The 15344-nt window shown below is 37.4% G+C and overlaps 1 protein-coding gene across 1 annotated transcript in view; it reads right to left on the bottom strand.

Moving 5' to 3' along the window:
• SPATA16 (spermatogenesis associated 16) overlaps positions 1–15344 on the bottom strand; it is a 244465-nt gene that overhangs the window by 55667 nt on the left and 173454 nt on the right. Inside the window, exon 6 of the mRNA XM_021674760.2 lies at positions 13987–14134. Coding sequence (XP_021530435.2) covers positions 13987–14134 — 148 coding nt within the window. The remainder of the gene's footprint in view (positions 1–13986; positions 14135–15344) is intronic.

Here is a 15344-nt window from a genome sequence, read left to right as displayed (position 1 = left end):
CATCAGACTCTCACTTTGGGAACTTCCAAAGGATACCCTTTAGAAAGAATGAAATAAAATTCAGAAGAACTGAAATCTAAGAAAAAATTGGTAGACATGTATACATAATAATTACAGATAAATGTTGACTATGTAAACATAATTATGACCATAATAACTAACTTAAGGAGGGTTTCAGGAAAAATATCAAGTTAGAATAAGGATACATTATGTATAATATTAGGGGGTGATTTTTGTTTAAGTATTCTTTGACGTTTATCCTGCTCAGTAGATAATCACTGAATTCTAATTCTGTTATCTATGTATACAATAAAAATATAGTTTATAATTTTCAAAACCGTAGAGGAGAAAAAAATGAAGAAAAAAGCCCTTGAAGAATATGAAAGAAGGCAGGTTTGGAGGGGAGAAAAGCATGTGGACTAAAGAAATCAAACACAACACAAAAATCAACGAAGATATATTTAGCAATTACTATTTGTCAGGCACTATTTAAGCCAATGGTGAACAGACAGAGATTTCCATGTTTCAGCAACTTATACTCTGGCAGAAAAACTCAATCAATCAACTCAGGAATTAGAATAAGCTTACTTATTCAAAGACAGAGATTGACTACATAAATAAGTAATTAAATAAAAGTCAGCTGTGTGTTACTTTTAAGAGAATATTTTAACATGAACTCATAAAATGTTGAAAGCAAAAATATGTGAAAAGAAATACTAGAAAAATACTAATCAGAATAAAATTAGTGAATTTATATTAACATCAGACAAAATAGATTTTAATACAAAAAACATTAAGATGAAGAGTGTAATTCATAACAATAACATTCAATTAATAATCTTAAAACAGTAGGCACGTTGATGCTGAAACAAAAAGTGAAAATTGACAAATTATAAGAATAATTGACAAATCTACCTCCATTTTGAATTACTGTAACATATTTTTTTCCTATATACTGATATCAAGTAGACAAAAAATTGTAGCATCTAAAAGATAGGAGTAATTTTCAAGCTTGATCCATCTAATGAATACATTAAAAAACCCTGCATTCAACGATTAAAAAATGACATTCTTCTTGAGCACAAATGGTATATTAATGAAAGTTGAGCACATATTAGGACATAAACCAACCTTAACAATTTCAGGAATTATTAAAATTTAGATTATGTTTTTGAACATGATGCAATTAGGTTAAAAATCAATAATAAAGATAGCTAAACATTTCTATAAATTCAGATATTAAAAACTGTGTATTTAAGTAAGTCGTGGCTCAAAGAAGTTTTCATAATGAAAGTTAGAAAATATTTTAAGATGAAATACAATGAAAATGTGTTTCAAAATTTGTTGGGCACAACAAAAATCATTCTTGGAGAGCAATTTATAGTCTTTACTACAAACGAGGGGGAATGTTGAAAATTAATGACCTCAGAATTCAGTGAAGAAAATTAAGCAATAACAGAATAAGTTCCCAAAACATGACATCAAATAATAAATATAAAAGCAGAAAGGAGTGACACATAAGAAAAAGGATACCATAAAAAGGTTTGAGAATGTCAAAACATCTGGCATAATATGAATAAATGACAACATTTTGAACCTGATAAAGAATACTTATCAAAAATCTACAGCAAACTTCATATTTGGTGGTGGAAATTTAAGTCTTTTAACTCTGGAACAACATGTGGATGCCTGGTATCACTCCTTTATTTAACCTTGTGCTGTGGTCCTGGCCATAACAGTAGAAGCATGAACAAGGAAACCAAAAAGAATGAATGTATGTACTTGTATGTACTGGAACAGGGATGGATTCCTTTTTTTTTTCTTTTTTTATTTTTTTTGAGTGGAGTCTCACTCTGTCGTCAAGCTGGAGTGAAGTGGCTCAGTCTCGACTCACTGCAACCTCTGCCACCTGGGGTTCAAGTGATTCTCCTGCCTCAGCCTCCTGAATAGCTGGGATTACAGGCTCCTGCCACTGTGCCTGGCTTATTTTTGTAGTTTTAGCAGAGATGGGGTTTCATCATCTTGGCCAGGCTGGTCTTGAACTCCTGACCTTGTGATCCACCCACCTCAGCCTCCCAAAGTGCTGGGATTACAGGTGTGAGCCACCGTGCCCTGCCGGATTTCTTAAATATGACACCAAACCACAAGCTATTAGGCTGAGGTGGGCAGATCACTTGAGGTTGGGAATTCGAGATCAGCCTGGTCAACAGGACAAAACCCCGTTTCTACTAAAAATACCAAAATTACTTGGGTATGGTGGCATATGCCTGTAATCCCAGCTACTCAGGAGGCTGAGGCATGAGAATCGCTTGAACCTGGGAGGCGGAGGTTGCAGTGAGTCAAGATTGCGCCCTTGCACTTCAGCCTGGGTAATAGAGCAAGACTCTGTCTCAAACAAACACACACACAAACAAATAAATTAAAAAACCCCAAATTATAAAATAACATTAAAATTTAAATCTCAGTTCATCAAAAGTCACCACAGAAAAGTCAAGCCCCTTATTGAGATAAAATATAAAAAACTCCAATAAATCAATAATAAAACTGTTCAAAAAACTCAAATAAACAAAGCGTACAAACATGCAAATTGTAGTAATATAGAAATAGTAAAAATACGATTTTTACAAATTTGAAAACTTTTTAGAATTCTTCTATTTATCCTTTAAGGAAATGTAACCACAGGACAAATAATGACAACAAAAAATTGATATCTAGAATGTATAAAGAACTCTTACAATTCAAAACAGCAATGAAAAACAACTCAATTAAAAAAACAGGAAAAGACTTAGACAGACAGTTTTTCAAAGAAGACATAAAAATGGCCAATAAACCCATAAAAGATGCTCAACATCACTAATCATCCAGGAAATGCAAATCAAAACCACAGTGAGATACCACTTCGTATCTGTTAGGATGGCTATTACCAAAAACCAGGAAATAACGAGTGTTGATCAGGACATGGGGAAATTGGAACACTTGTGCACTTCTGGTGGGGATGTGAAATGGTGCAGCCACCACAAGAAATGACATGACACTTACTCAAAAAATAAAAAATAGATTTGCCATATGATCCAGCAATTTATACACCAAGAATAATTGAAAGCAGGGAAATATTTGTATACCCACGTTCATAGCAGTATTATTCACAGTAGCCAAAAGGTGAAAGCACCAAGTTTTTCTCAATGGTAAAATAAAGAAAATGTGACATACAAATACAATGAAATATTATTTAATCTTAGAAAGGAAGGAGAATCTGACATCAGCTACCATGTGGATGAACTTTGAAGACATTATGCTAAGTGAAATAAGCCAGATATAAATGGACAAATACTATATGATTCTACTTGGAGCTGTCAAATTCATAGAGGCAGAAAATATAATAGTGTTTGCTGGGGAATTTGTGGGGGGCGGAGAAGAAAATGCAGAGTTATTTAATGGGGAGAGTTTCAGTTTAGGAAAATGAAAACGTTTTGTAGATGGATGGTGGTAATGGTTGCACAATAGTGTGAATGTAGTTAATGCCGCTGATCTGTACACTTAAAAGTGTTTAAAACGGTACCTTTTATGTCAGGTATATTTTACTACAATAAAAAAGGAATAATGAATTTATGATAGTGATTACCTCTGGAGGGGAGGGAGGAGATTAGGATCAGAAAAATCTTGGGAACTTCAACTATACAGTACTTGTAATGTTTTATTTCTCAAATAAGATGGTAATTACATAGGCGCTCATATTATTTTTGTGTCTTTTAGCACATTTCAAATATTACATAACTAAAAAATAGAAGCTTCTGATTCTTGTAATCTCAGAATAGATGATTTGGACCACCAACCTTCTTTCTGAAGACAACTAATATTCCTAGAAGAAATCTAAAAAGTAGATTTTTCTAAGAACATCAAAGAGCTAAGAAGAAGGAGGAGGCAGAGCAAGATGTCCAAATAGAAGGCTTCAGTGATTGTCTCCCCAACGGGAACACCAAATTGAACAACTATCCATACAAGAAACACCTTCATAAGAACAAAAAATTAGGTGCGCTATTACGGTACTGGTTTTTAACATCATATCAAGGAAAGAGGCACAAAAGAGGGAAGAGAAGATAGTTTTGAATTGCTGATGTCACCCCTCCCCCATTCCCTGGCAGCAGCCAAGTGACACAGAGAGATACTCTGTGCTGGGAGGAGGAAGGACACAGTAATTGTGGGACTTCGTATTGGAACTCAGTGCTGCCTTATCACAATGGAAAGCAACATGGGGGCAGAACCCAGCCAGCACCCACGGAGGGAGCATTTAGATCAGCCCTAGCCAGGAGGGAATTCTCCATCCCAGAGGTCAGAACCTGAATTCTGGCTAGCCCCACCACCATGGGCTAAAGAAGCGCTGGGGTTCTAAATAAACTTGAAAGGTGGGCTAGGCTCCAAGGACCTCAGTTCTTGGGTAAGTCCTGGCACGTGCTGGGCTTGGAGTCAGTGGACTTGGGGTACGTGATGCCTAGTGAGACACCAGCTGGGGTGGCCATGGGAGTTCTTGTGTCACCCCTTCTCCAACCACAGGTAGTGCAGCTCACAGCCCTGGATAGACTCCTTCCTTCTGCTTCAGGAAAGGAGAGGAGTAATTAAAGAAGACTTTGTCTGGCAACTTGGATACCAGCCTAGCCACAGGATAGGGCACTAGGCAGTCCTGAGGCCCCTATTCTCTCAGACAGCATTGCCAGACACAACCTGAGCTAGAGGGGAACCTGCTGCCTTGAAGGGAAGAGCCTAGTCCTAGCAGGATTCATCACCTGCTGATTAAAGAGCACTCCGGCCTTGAATCAACATCAGAAGTACCAAGGGAATACTCACCGGGCACCTTGGGTGAAACCCAGGCCAGTACCAGCTTCAGGTGTGGCCCAGCACATTCCCAGTTGTGGTGGCCATGGGAAGAGACACCTTCTCCTTGAGGAAAGGAGAGAGAAGAGTAAAGGGGACTCTGTTTTGCAGCTTGGGCATCAGCCCAGTCAAGCAGGCTCCTGTGTCACCAGTTTCAGGCCTTGGCTACTGGACAGCATTTCTGGATCCACTCTGGGCTAGAGAGAAGGCTTCTGCCCTGAAAGGAGAGACCCAGCCCTGGGAACATTCACCACAAACTGGCTGAAGAGCTCTTGGGCCTTGAGTGAACATTCACAGTAGCCAGGTGGTACTAGCTGGGAGCCTGGATTAGCAGTGGCCCCAGGGGAGACTCTATATCTGAGGAAATGAGACAGAAAAATGAGAAGGACTTTGTCTTGTGGCTTGGGTGCTAGCTCAGCCATGGTAGAACATAGCACCACGTAGATTCTGAAGGTTTCCCACTCCACACCCTGGCTCATGGACAGCATTTCTGGACTAGCTTTGGGCTAGTGGGGAGCTCACCACCCTGAAAGGGCCCAAGCCTGGATGCATTCACCACCTGCTGACTGACCTGCCCTTGGGCTTGAGTGAACACAGCCAGTAACCAGGTAGTGATTGGGTGTGTCTTGGGTGAGACCCAGTGCTTTGCTGTCTTTGCGTCTGATCCAGCACAGTCCCAGCTGTCATGGCCACAGGAGTGCTTGTATCACCTCTCCCAAAGCTTCAGGCAGCTCAGCACAGAGAGAAAGATTCCCCATTTGTTTAGGGGAAAGGAAAGAGAAGAATTAGAGTCTCTACCTGGTAATCCGGGGAATGCTCTTGGATTTTACCCAAGACCACCAAGGTGGTACTTCTATGAATCTGCCAGAGTCACAATGTTACAGGACTTTCCCTAATGCAGAGATGGTTGCAGGACCAAAGATTTAGATCACAAAACTCAATCCTCTTTAAATACTTGGAAAACTTTCCCAGAAAGGATAGGTACAAACAAGCCCAGACTGCAAAGACAACAATAAACATCTCTTTAATAACTCTTTAAATAAACTCTTTATGCCCAGACGTTATCAATTTAAACATGTATAAACAGCAAGAACATCCAGGGAAGCACGAACTCACCAAACAAACTAAATAAGGCACCAGGGAATCCAGCTCGGATTTCCTTTATGTAATGCATGCGCTGAGTACATGTGGGTTTGAATCAATTTGCTCATACCTTTCCAGAAACACCTGTCCACATTAGCTTACGTTTCACTTGCATTCACAGAATATCTGAACAATGTCTGCATTGTTTACAATAGCAACACAGTGGTGTGGGGGCAAGGTGCTGATTAGAAATGGAATACTATGCAGCCATAAAAAAGAATGAGTTAGTGGTATGATCATGGCTCACTGCAGCCTTGACCTCCCAGGCTCAAGTGATCCTCCTACCTCAGCTACCCAAGTAGCTGGGACTATAGATGTGCAGCTTCATGTCCAGCTAATTTTAAAATTTTTTGTAGAGATGGGGGTCTTGCTATGTTGTTCAGGCTGGTCTTGAACTCCTGGGTTCAAGTGATCCTCTCACATCAGCCTCCCAAAGTGTTGGGATTACAAGGGTGAGCCACCATGCCTAGCCAAGCCGAGGGATTTCATCAAAACCAGACCTGTCTATTCATGGCACAGAATATTATACAGCAATGAAGATGAATAAACTAATGCTTTTTGCAACATGGAAGAATTTCATAAACAAATTATTGAGCAAAAGAAGCCAGATGCAAAGGAGCATCTACTCTGTGATTTCGTATTTATAATGTTTCAAAGCAGGAAAATTGAAGTCTAGAGTTTAGGAATAGAGAGGTGGTAACACTCTAAAGTCAGAAAGTAATTACACTAAACTTTAGGACAGTAGCTACCTTGGGAGGGGGTAGGTAGTTGTTTCGGATTAAGAAAGGGCCAGTAAAGGGTATCTGGAGACCTGGTAATGTTTGTTTTTTTTTTTGACTTGATGTTTACTCCATAATAAATTAGGTAAGCTGTATTTTAAAATGCATTTTTATATGTGTGTGATATCATGAAATGTTTTTTAAAAAAAACTACTAAAAACAAACAAATAAATAAACAAATGGGTTGATTGGGGCTCTGTTTTAGCTGTAAAACGCAGTGATTATTTATAGACCATAAGAAAATACTCATGCTCATAAGGTGTAGGTTAATCGTGAGCCAAGTATTAGAGAAGAAATAAATAAGATTCAAATGTTGAATATGCAAAAAAAGAAGGATAAATAAAAACAAAATAAATACAAAATAAAAAAATACAAAATAAACAAATTTGTAATTCCATGCAAAATTGACTTCAATTTTTTTTTTTTTAATTCTCGATTTAAAGTTGTTATATGCTACTGAGAGTTCAGTCTTCAAGGATTTTAATGCTTGGCTGCATGACTTATTAGATGGCAGAGCCTAATGATTAACTATATTGTTACAGAGAGGCTACATGAGAAAGCATAAGTAAAGCGATTCAGGAAAAATAAAGTGTAAACGGCTGAGCACTTACCTCACTCACACTGAGAACTCCCTCACCTGCTAAAATGCGTTCTGCTTGTTTGGAAATGGTCACGGGGCTTTCTCATGTAGATTGAGATAATGGGGATGGATAAGAACCTGAGAAACTGGTAAGACTCTCAAGAATGACACTGGAAAACACTCATCAATTCATGAGGGAATAAATTTAGAGGACATATCTGGATACTTTTGAGTGGAAAAGGAGACTGAGGGGAGCTACCATGTAAATATTTGTGTTTATGTACATGTGCATTTTACAAGGTTTTGCTGAGCATTACGGATACAATACCTACAAGCCCTGTTTAATTTCTACCACACACCCCATTACAACTGTCCTACCCTATCTCAACTCATTGGCTTTCTTGAGAGGCTGCAGTAAACATTTATATTACGTCCACTCATTTTTGGATTGTTGACTGCTATTTCTTTAAATGCAACCTTCAGTCAGTGCCCATAAAGCAATATGCTAAGCAAGAGGCATTGTAGTTTCAGGGATTTCAGGTACAGTGGATGCTGGAGACCAGAGGCGAACAGCGCTATCACCTGCTACTGCAAAGAACAAGTGAATTACTGGTAGAGAAGTGGTTAAATGGAGGTAAACTCCATTAGGTGGAGCAATGCCAGAGCACCACACTTCCCATTGGAAAGATCAACAGTTTAATCTTTTAAGAACAGAGAATTTAGCCCCATATGGAAGGGATTTCTTTAGCTTGAGAATGATTTTCTGATTCTAAGAAGAATTCTGTGGTGCAAATATTAGATGATTTATCATCTTATGATCAACCTGGCTTTAACACTTTCATAAATATTGGGGATGCAGACTGTTTAATTCTATAACTTTTCCTATTTGAGAAAAGTAGTTACAAAGAGGAAAATAGTCTGATCTTGAAAACTCTTGATCATGATAAAATTACAATAATTTAAAGAAGAAGGAATAAAATGAGAAATGTTAACTTTATGTTTTAGAGAACATAAGAATGTATTATTCTTACTGGTAAATGATGACTGAACAAGACCAAGGTTATAAATTTCAATGAAAAGTAATTTTTAAAGGTCTATTTTAAAACAATACATTATTTATCTGAACATACATATTTACTCTTGGGATTTAAATTGCATTGGAAAGACAAAATATGACTCTATCCACCTAAGTGTTAAAGTAATTGATACCTGATTCAGAAAACTTTTCTATTAAACATTACTAACCACAGATCCACTACTGAATATTTATTTATTTAGCAAATAAATCTTGATATTTTCATCAAGAGGAGACAGGATATGCTGATTGTATTACTTTATTATTATTAAAATACAACCATGCAAAAAATAAGAACTATGCAGAATTGCATTATTTCATTGGAATATATGAATAAAAATCTCAAGCAAAATCTTTATAAATGAAAACATAAAAATTCTGGGGCTGGTAAATTATTATTTGTTTTATACACCCTGACTACTCTGCATGAATCAAACTAGGTTTTTTTCTTAATATTATAAAAATAAATAGCTAAACTGCTAAAAAAAATCAGTATTTTTTTCTCCATGAAATATAATACAATACAGCTCTATTATAACATGACTTTAAAATTTTGGTGGGTTTTTATCATATTCCTGAAACAGAAAAGGATGCAGAGTAAGTTCCTGAGCATGTATAAACCTGGTTATTCTACAAGACAGCTTTGAATTTTAACTCTCCCTCATCAGTTTCATAGAAATTATAAAGTTAATATAATCGTACCTGCCACTGAAGGTGAATGGGTTTTCTCATGATAAATCACAGTGAAATTAACATATAATGTTATTGATTTATTCAATAAATTGTTTTAAATTTTAAACCTAAATACATTTCAGAATGAGTTAATTTTACACTTTTCCCCCTTGTGTCTGTTTTTCCTGTGGAAATCCCTGACAAGGGTGACTGTGAATTGGGGGCTGGCTGGAGAGAAAATCCGGCCTGGAGGAGCTTCATTGTGAATATTCTCCCTGCTCATCAACAGGACCTCTGCCAGCTTGTGCTGGGCTCACCGCACTGTCATGTGACCAGGAAGCAATAAACTCAACACTATCTATGCTTGACGAAGGTGACCTAAAGTTGGGCAGAGTTTCTGAGTTGGAGGTTTGTTTGCCAGCCTCCACTGGGAGAATTAAATATGTTAGTCTCCAAGTTTTAATGATAATAATTACTTCTCCAGCGAAACTTTGATAGGTAGCCTCCTCATCCAAGATCTTCAAGGTACAGATTGTATGACCTTCATCTGTTGACTCTTTATTTTGATGACTTCTATAATTTAGAAATTCTTACATATAGCCTCCATTTCTCTTGCTGCAGTGAAAGCTTCATAATTGTGTTTTATCTCTTGGAGCATCAGTATCTCTCTGGAAATATTATCTTTCTGTGGGTGGGTACAAACACGTTTATGAGGACATCCATCTGTAGCTGTCTGTGGAGGGGGAGTATGCAGTAGAAGAATAGATGTATGTACAAACTCTGAGTGTTTTTGAGGCTGGAGTAGACTGCATATGGATGAGTGTTTATTCGATCGACTTACCAAGAACTTGTTGTGTACACTGTGGCTGGAGTAGGAAGCTGCCTACTTGTTATGGTGTAAGGCAGATAAATATGTTAAAGTTACCAGATTCAACAAAGAACCTCCAAATCTCAGTGGTCTGAAGAAAGATAACTGTTTTTCATTCATGTCAGTATTCAGAGGGTGACCATCTACATGGACATTCAGGAATCCAGCTTCTTTTATCTTGCAATCCCTTTCCATGCTTCTCTCCACTCAGCTAGTGGATGGGGAAAGAGAATTTTACATAGAAGAGTTTTACGGGTCAGGCCTGGAAGTGGCATATATTATTTTTGTCTGTATTCCCTTGATGATTAGTCAGAAATCCTCACCTAACTGGAAGGGAGGCTGGAAATGGATTCTAGATATATGACTGAGGTAAAAAGAAAACACTTTGGCAAACAACTAGCCAGTTTTTGCCATATAAAGTGGCAACATCCTCTATTTCCAAAGTGCTCTGTTTATCCTACATGATTCTTTTGGTTAGAGTCAGCCTTCTATTCCACAATTAGAGCTTCGGTTTTAGTGGAAAATATTCTCTAGGAAAAGGGAAAAATCTAGTCAAATATTTGTGCTGAAGCATAAGTTACTGAAGTCGGATCCTTTCTGAGGAGCAGGTGTATTCTCAGCACCACCTAGAGTACTGTGTAAATAAATGTTTGCTGAATAAATGAAAAGATGAACAACCCCCCCACCAGGTCCATTGTAGATCCTCTTCTTGACCTAAGGGTCCTGGCTTGCTAGAGCAGGCAGAAAGGGAAATATGGTAGAGTAACAGCCAGTTGAAGACAGGGCTACAATTACCTCCAGTCTCCTGTGGAATGGAGGGGATTTATTAAGACTCAGAAAGTTCACAACCAGCATCCCAGCAGGAGGAGGAAGTCTCAGAGAGTGGCTCTAGTTCAGGCCAACTGGTATGGTAAGGGTGGCTGGTGTACATATGAAGAAGTAACTACACCAAGAAACAGAATGGAGAACCCATGGAGGTGCCTTGGGTCACATAAATGATCTTTCAAGTCCTGCTGAAGACACCAGAGCTGATCTCAAGTAACACCAGCCATCTGATAAGCAGCTGTACCAGCCTGCTACAGACTGAGAAGATGTCTCCCTCATGTGTTCACTGACCCTTTTGGACACGGGGTATGCTTGAGCTCTATGAAAGCTGAACCAGACCACAGGGAGAAGAAAAACCGAAGAAAAGGAGAAAGAAGCTGGTGAGTGTGGTTAGATAAGTCCTAAAGATAGATTAATGGTAGAAATGACTGAGTTATACTGAGTGCCCTGGAAGAAAATAGGTAGGTAAAAATTATAGACTCTTATGTTTGTACACATCTGCTGTGTGACTGTCTAGTCATACTGGTTGCATGAATATATGTTACAATAAATAGCTGAATAAATTTTCATCAGGATAGAAGCTTCTTAAATTCTATCTACAAGGCTGATAATAGGAAGATGCATTAGTCTGTTCCCATGCTGCTAATAAAGACATACACAAGACTGGATAATTTATAGAGGAAAGAGGTTTAACTGACTCACAGTTCCACATGGCTGGGGAGGCCTCGCAATCATGGTGGAAGACAAAGGAGGAAGAAAGGCACGTCTTACATGGCAGCAGGCAAGAGAACTTATGCAGGGGAACTCCCATTTATAAAGTCATCAGATCTTGTGAGACTTATTGACTACCATGAGAACAGTATGTGGGAAAACTGCCCCCCTGATTCAATTATGTCCACTTGGCCCTGCCCTTGACACTTGGGGATTATTACAATCCAGGGTGAGATTTGGGTGGGGACACAGCCAAACCGTACCAGGGGATTCTGGTTTTTGGAAACTGCCAGGAAAACAAAGTGTCCACTCTTCTAGGCCCTATCTGTCTTTACGTTACTCACTTCTTAGCTATTACCTTCGGCTACTGATGCAGCTCTAATCACCTCTCTGCATCTTCTGGGAGAGATGGCCAGAAAATAACACCTGAACTTTTTCTTCTCATGCTGTGTGCCCTCACCCAGCTTGGAATTGTCTGGGGGAAAAAAAGTTCTACCTCCAAGACTGTGCACATTACAGTTAGAAGCAGTTGTTTCACCGCTATTCCAGCAATGGCTTTGGGGAAACCCTTTAATTATTTGCAGCAGAGGTAAATAATATCACCAGTGCAGCAGCATTGTTAGCCCAAAGCATAGTTTCCACAGAGCAAAGAACTTGATCAGTCCCAACAAAATTTAAATTCTAGACTCCTTTCTCTACCTCACATTCCCCCTCCAGAAGCTGTCTTTTCTATCAAGATTCTCATATAGCACCAGCACACTCTAGCAGTTAGTAATTATAAAATAATAGAAACAATCATTAGTAACTTATAATTATCTTCTCTCCCAAAGTGTAACATTCTTTAGCATGAATTGTCTTGCCAACAGATCATAATTCATCTTGATAACAGGTTTGATGGAATTACATGAGACGTGAGTCTGGCTCATTAATGTTATTATTGTTTCTAAATTCTTGGCAGTGGTGCTTCCAAACTATTAATTAATCTTCATGACTTCTCTGTGAAACAGGTTAAATATAACTAAACTTATTCTACCAGAAGAGAAGTCGGGAAACTGGTGATCTCCTCAATGAATCTCTCTTCATTACCAATGGATCTGGGGGTGGTAACGGAAATCGCTGAATCAGACTCATTTTTCCGTAATGCTAGATAGATATGATTATGTGCTCCTAGTGTGCCCCTCCAAAAAATCCTTTAAATATTCATAGAATAATGAATAATTTGTAACAATTAACAAAAATATGAGTTTGAAGACTTTTTAAAACTTACTTTCTTATGAAACGCTCAAACTCAGTAAGTCAGCACAAATGGTTATTATAGCCTGTATGGTGATTTCTTCTCTTCCCTTTCTCTGCTCTCAAATTCCCATTGTTTCTTAGGGATTTACTAGTCATCACTAGTGGGATTTACTTAACATCTTTCTTTTGAAGAGCATGAGGCAATGTGGAGAAAAATAAACCCATAGGACCTACATTTAATGTTTCTGTCTCACGGATATAGTGTAGCTTGATGGCTTGTTAATGGGTTCAAATCCAAGGCCTATCTAATTTGCTGTGCATCTTTGGAAAAGTTATGTAACTTCTCTGGTTACTGTGTTCTTGTTCCTAAATGGGAAGCATGTTACCTCATGGATTATGGGAATAATAAGGGAGAATGAATGGAGAGTGTCTGGCACCTTAAAAGTGATCAATAATGGAGTACATTATTAACATTATAATTCAGTGACTCAGCCCCAAAGCTCTGAGAGAAGGAATGAAGGAGCCTGAACAGAAGGATGTGATATCAGGAGTATGCATTTAGAGATTTTCTTAACACGGCAGTCATCGTTAAGTAGCTCCTAATTTAGTACCAAAGAAATGCTCCTCTTAAACCAAAATAACACTTGACACACAGTAGGTAGTACAAAATATTTTTTTGCATGAACAAATGAGAACAAGTGATTTCCAAAGATGAAAAAAGGAAAAAACAGTAATACCAGTGATGTGTCCTCTACGGGACTGTCAGCTATCCAGATCTCATTTGGATACCAGTGATTCAAGAGCATAAAGAAAGAAGAAGATTTGAGGTGTGAGACAGTTGGGGGGAGAAAGTAGAAATAGTAGGCACTGGAAAGAATGCATCAGCAGGAAAATACTATAATCATCAGATTATCCTTTACTCATAAAGGGTAAGGGGAAAGATGACATTTTATCACAGATCATTCCTTCATTTTTTAAACATTATATTTTCTAGGTTTTACCCCTACTTCTTAAAATATAGAAATACAAAGGTACAAGAAATACTGTGCTAGAACTATAAGGCTATCCTTATTCAAAACCTTGAAAATTACTTTTCATTTCAAGTCATCAGATTAGAACAGCATACTGAAAAAAACAGAAGCAATAAAGTAATAAACCAAAAAGGACCCTGTATTTGTTTGATTGGAAACAAAACATCAGCTGGTAACTTGAAGATACTGAATCTTACCTGTGTAGATATACTCTGCATACGCAGGATGAGTTTTTGTGAAAACGTCTTTTACTTTTTCTATTTTATCACCTCTTATTTTTGTCGCAAATGGTGTGTACATAACCGAGAAAGATTCAGCTCTGGTGATGGCTTCTTCAATCATGGCCTAAGAGGAAACAAACAACCCATTTGGCATCAATAACAATATACGACTTTTTAAGATTGTAAAAAATATAATTACCTTTATGGATGACTTAAAAATCTATATACTGTACTGCAAAGATAACATTTTGGTCTTGAATATTCATTAGAACAAAATTTTAATTAGTTCTGGAAATACTATTTCATATTAAGAAAACCAATTAAATGAAGAAAGTTTGTAAGCAGACACCTCTAAACTGAGCTTGCTTTAAGATAAAAATACAAATTCTATTTCCTAAGGTGTCATTTTTACTTGATTTTAAAAGTCAAATTCTTAAGTCTGACATTGTGATTAACTTACTCTTGAACAGACATTGGTGAGCAATTTGTATATAGATAGATTTCTTTCAAAAACTAAAATATCTAAAGTATATTCTGTAAATAACACGGCAAACTAGACAGACAGTATTTTTTTTTTCTTTTTCCAATACCTAGGAAAACCTTTTAGAATTAAAAAAATCCTTCCTCAACTTCCTCCCAGAAAAGCTTCCCTTCCCTCCAGATCACAAGAGCCGTTTAAGATGGTTTCGGCTATTTAAGAATTTCTTTACGTTATTTCTGCTCATGTACCATTCTTGATAAAGCCCTGCCGTTATCCTCAGCTTCCTGTTTTAAATAGGTCCATTAGTACTTGTAACAGACCTAAAAGAAAGTTATGTGAAGTTTTAAGGGAAATTTATTCCTTTCCTACAACTTTTCCTTCTAATGAGGCTTGAACATTGAATAAAAAGTGGAAGTGTCTATAGTTAACCTCAGTTTTTGAATATGCCATAAACGCATATTATAAAATGATCCATTTTTATTTATAGAAATGAAATTCTCCCTGACAACTAAGGTACAGACAATATAGAAAAATAATAGATATAAACTTTACAACAGAGAAAAACCATTTAACAAACAACAGTTTACATTATTACCCTTATAGTATTTTGCAAACAAGTTTTCCATTGATAATAAAAACAACAAGGAACCGATTTTGAATTGAGAAATCTAAATAAACTTGTTCATTGCTTGCTTCATTTCTTAGTGACTTCCAATGCCTCTATGGTCATCTACATTGCTTGCAAAGGAGTAGCTTTGCAATAATTTTCTGGATGCAAAGGGTCTTCCTTTCTCTGAGTTTAGCTTAAAAATTATGTAAAAATTAGTGGTGGACAAATTTCTGAATGAAATTC

The sequence above is a fragment of the Aotus nancymaae genome, unplaced genomic scaffold, assembly GCF_030222135.1.
Source record: "Aotus nancymaae isolate 86718 unplaced genomic scaffold, 86718_ANA_hifiasm-v0.15.2.pri h1tg000019l, whole genome shotgun sequence".
Taxonomy (NCBI): Eukaryota; Metazoa; Chordata; class Mammalia; order Primates; family Aotidae; genus Aotus; species Aotus nancymaae.
The sequence above is the reverse complement of the archived record's forward strand: the minus strand, read 5'-3'. Positions and strand labels throughout refer to the sequence as shown.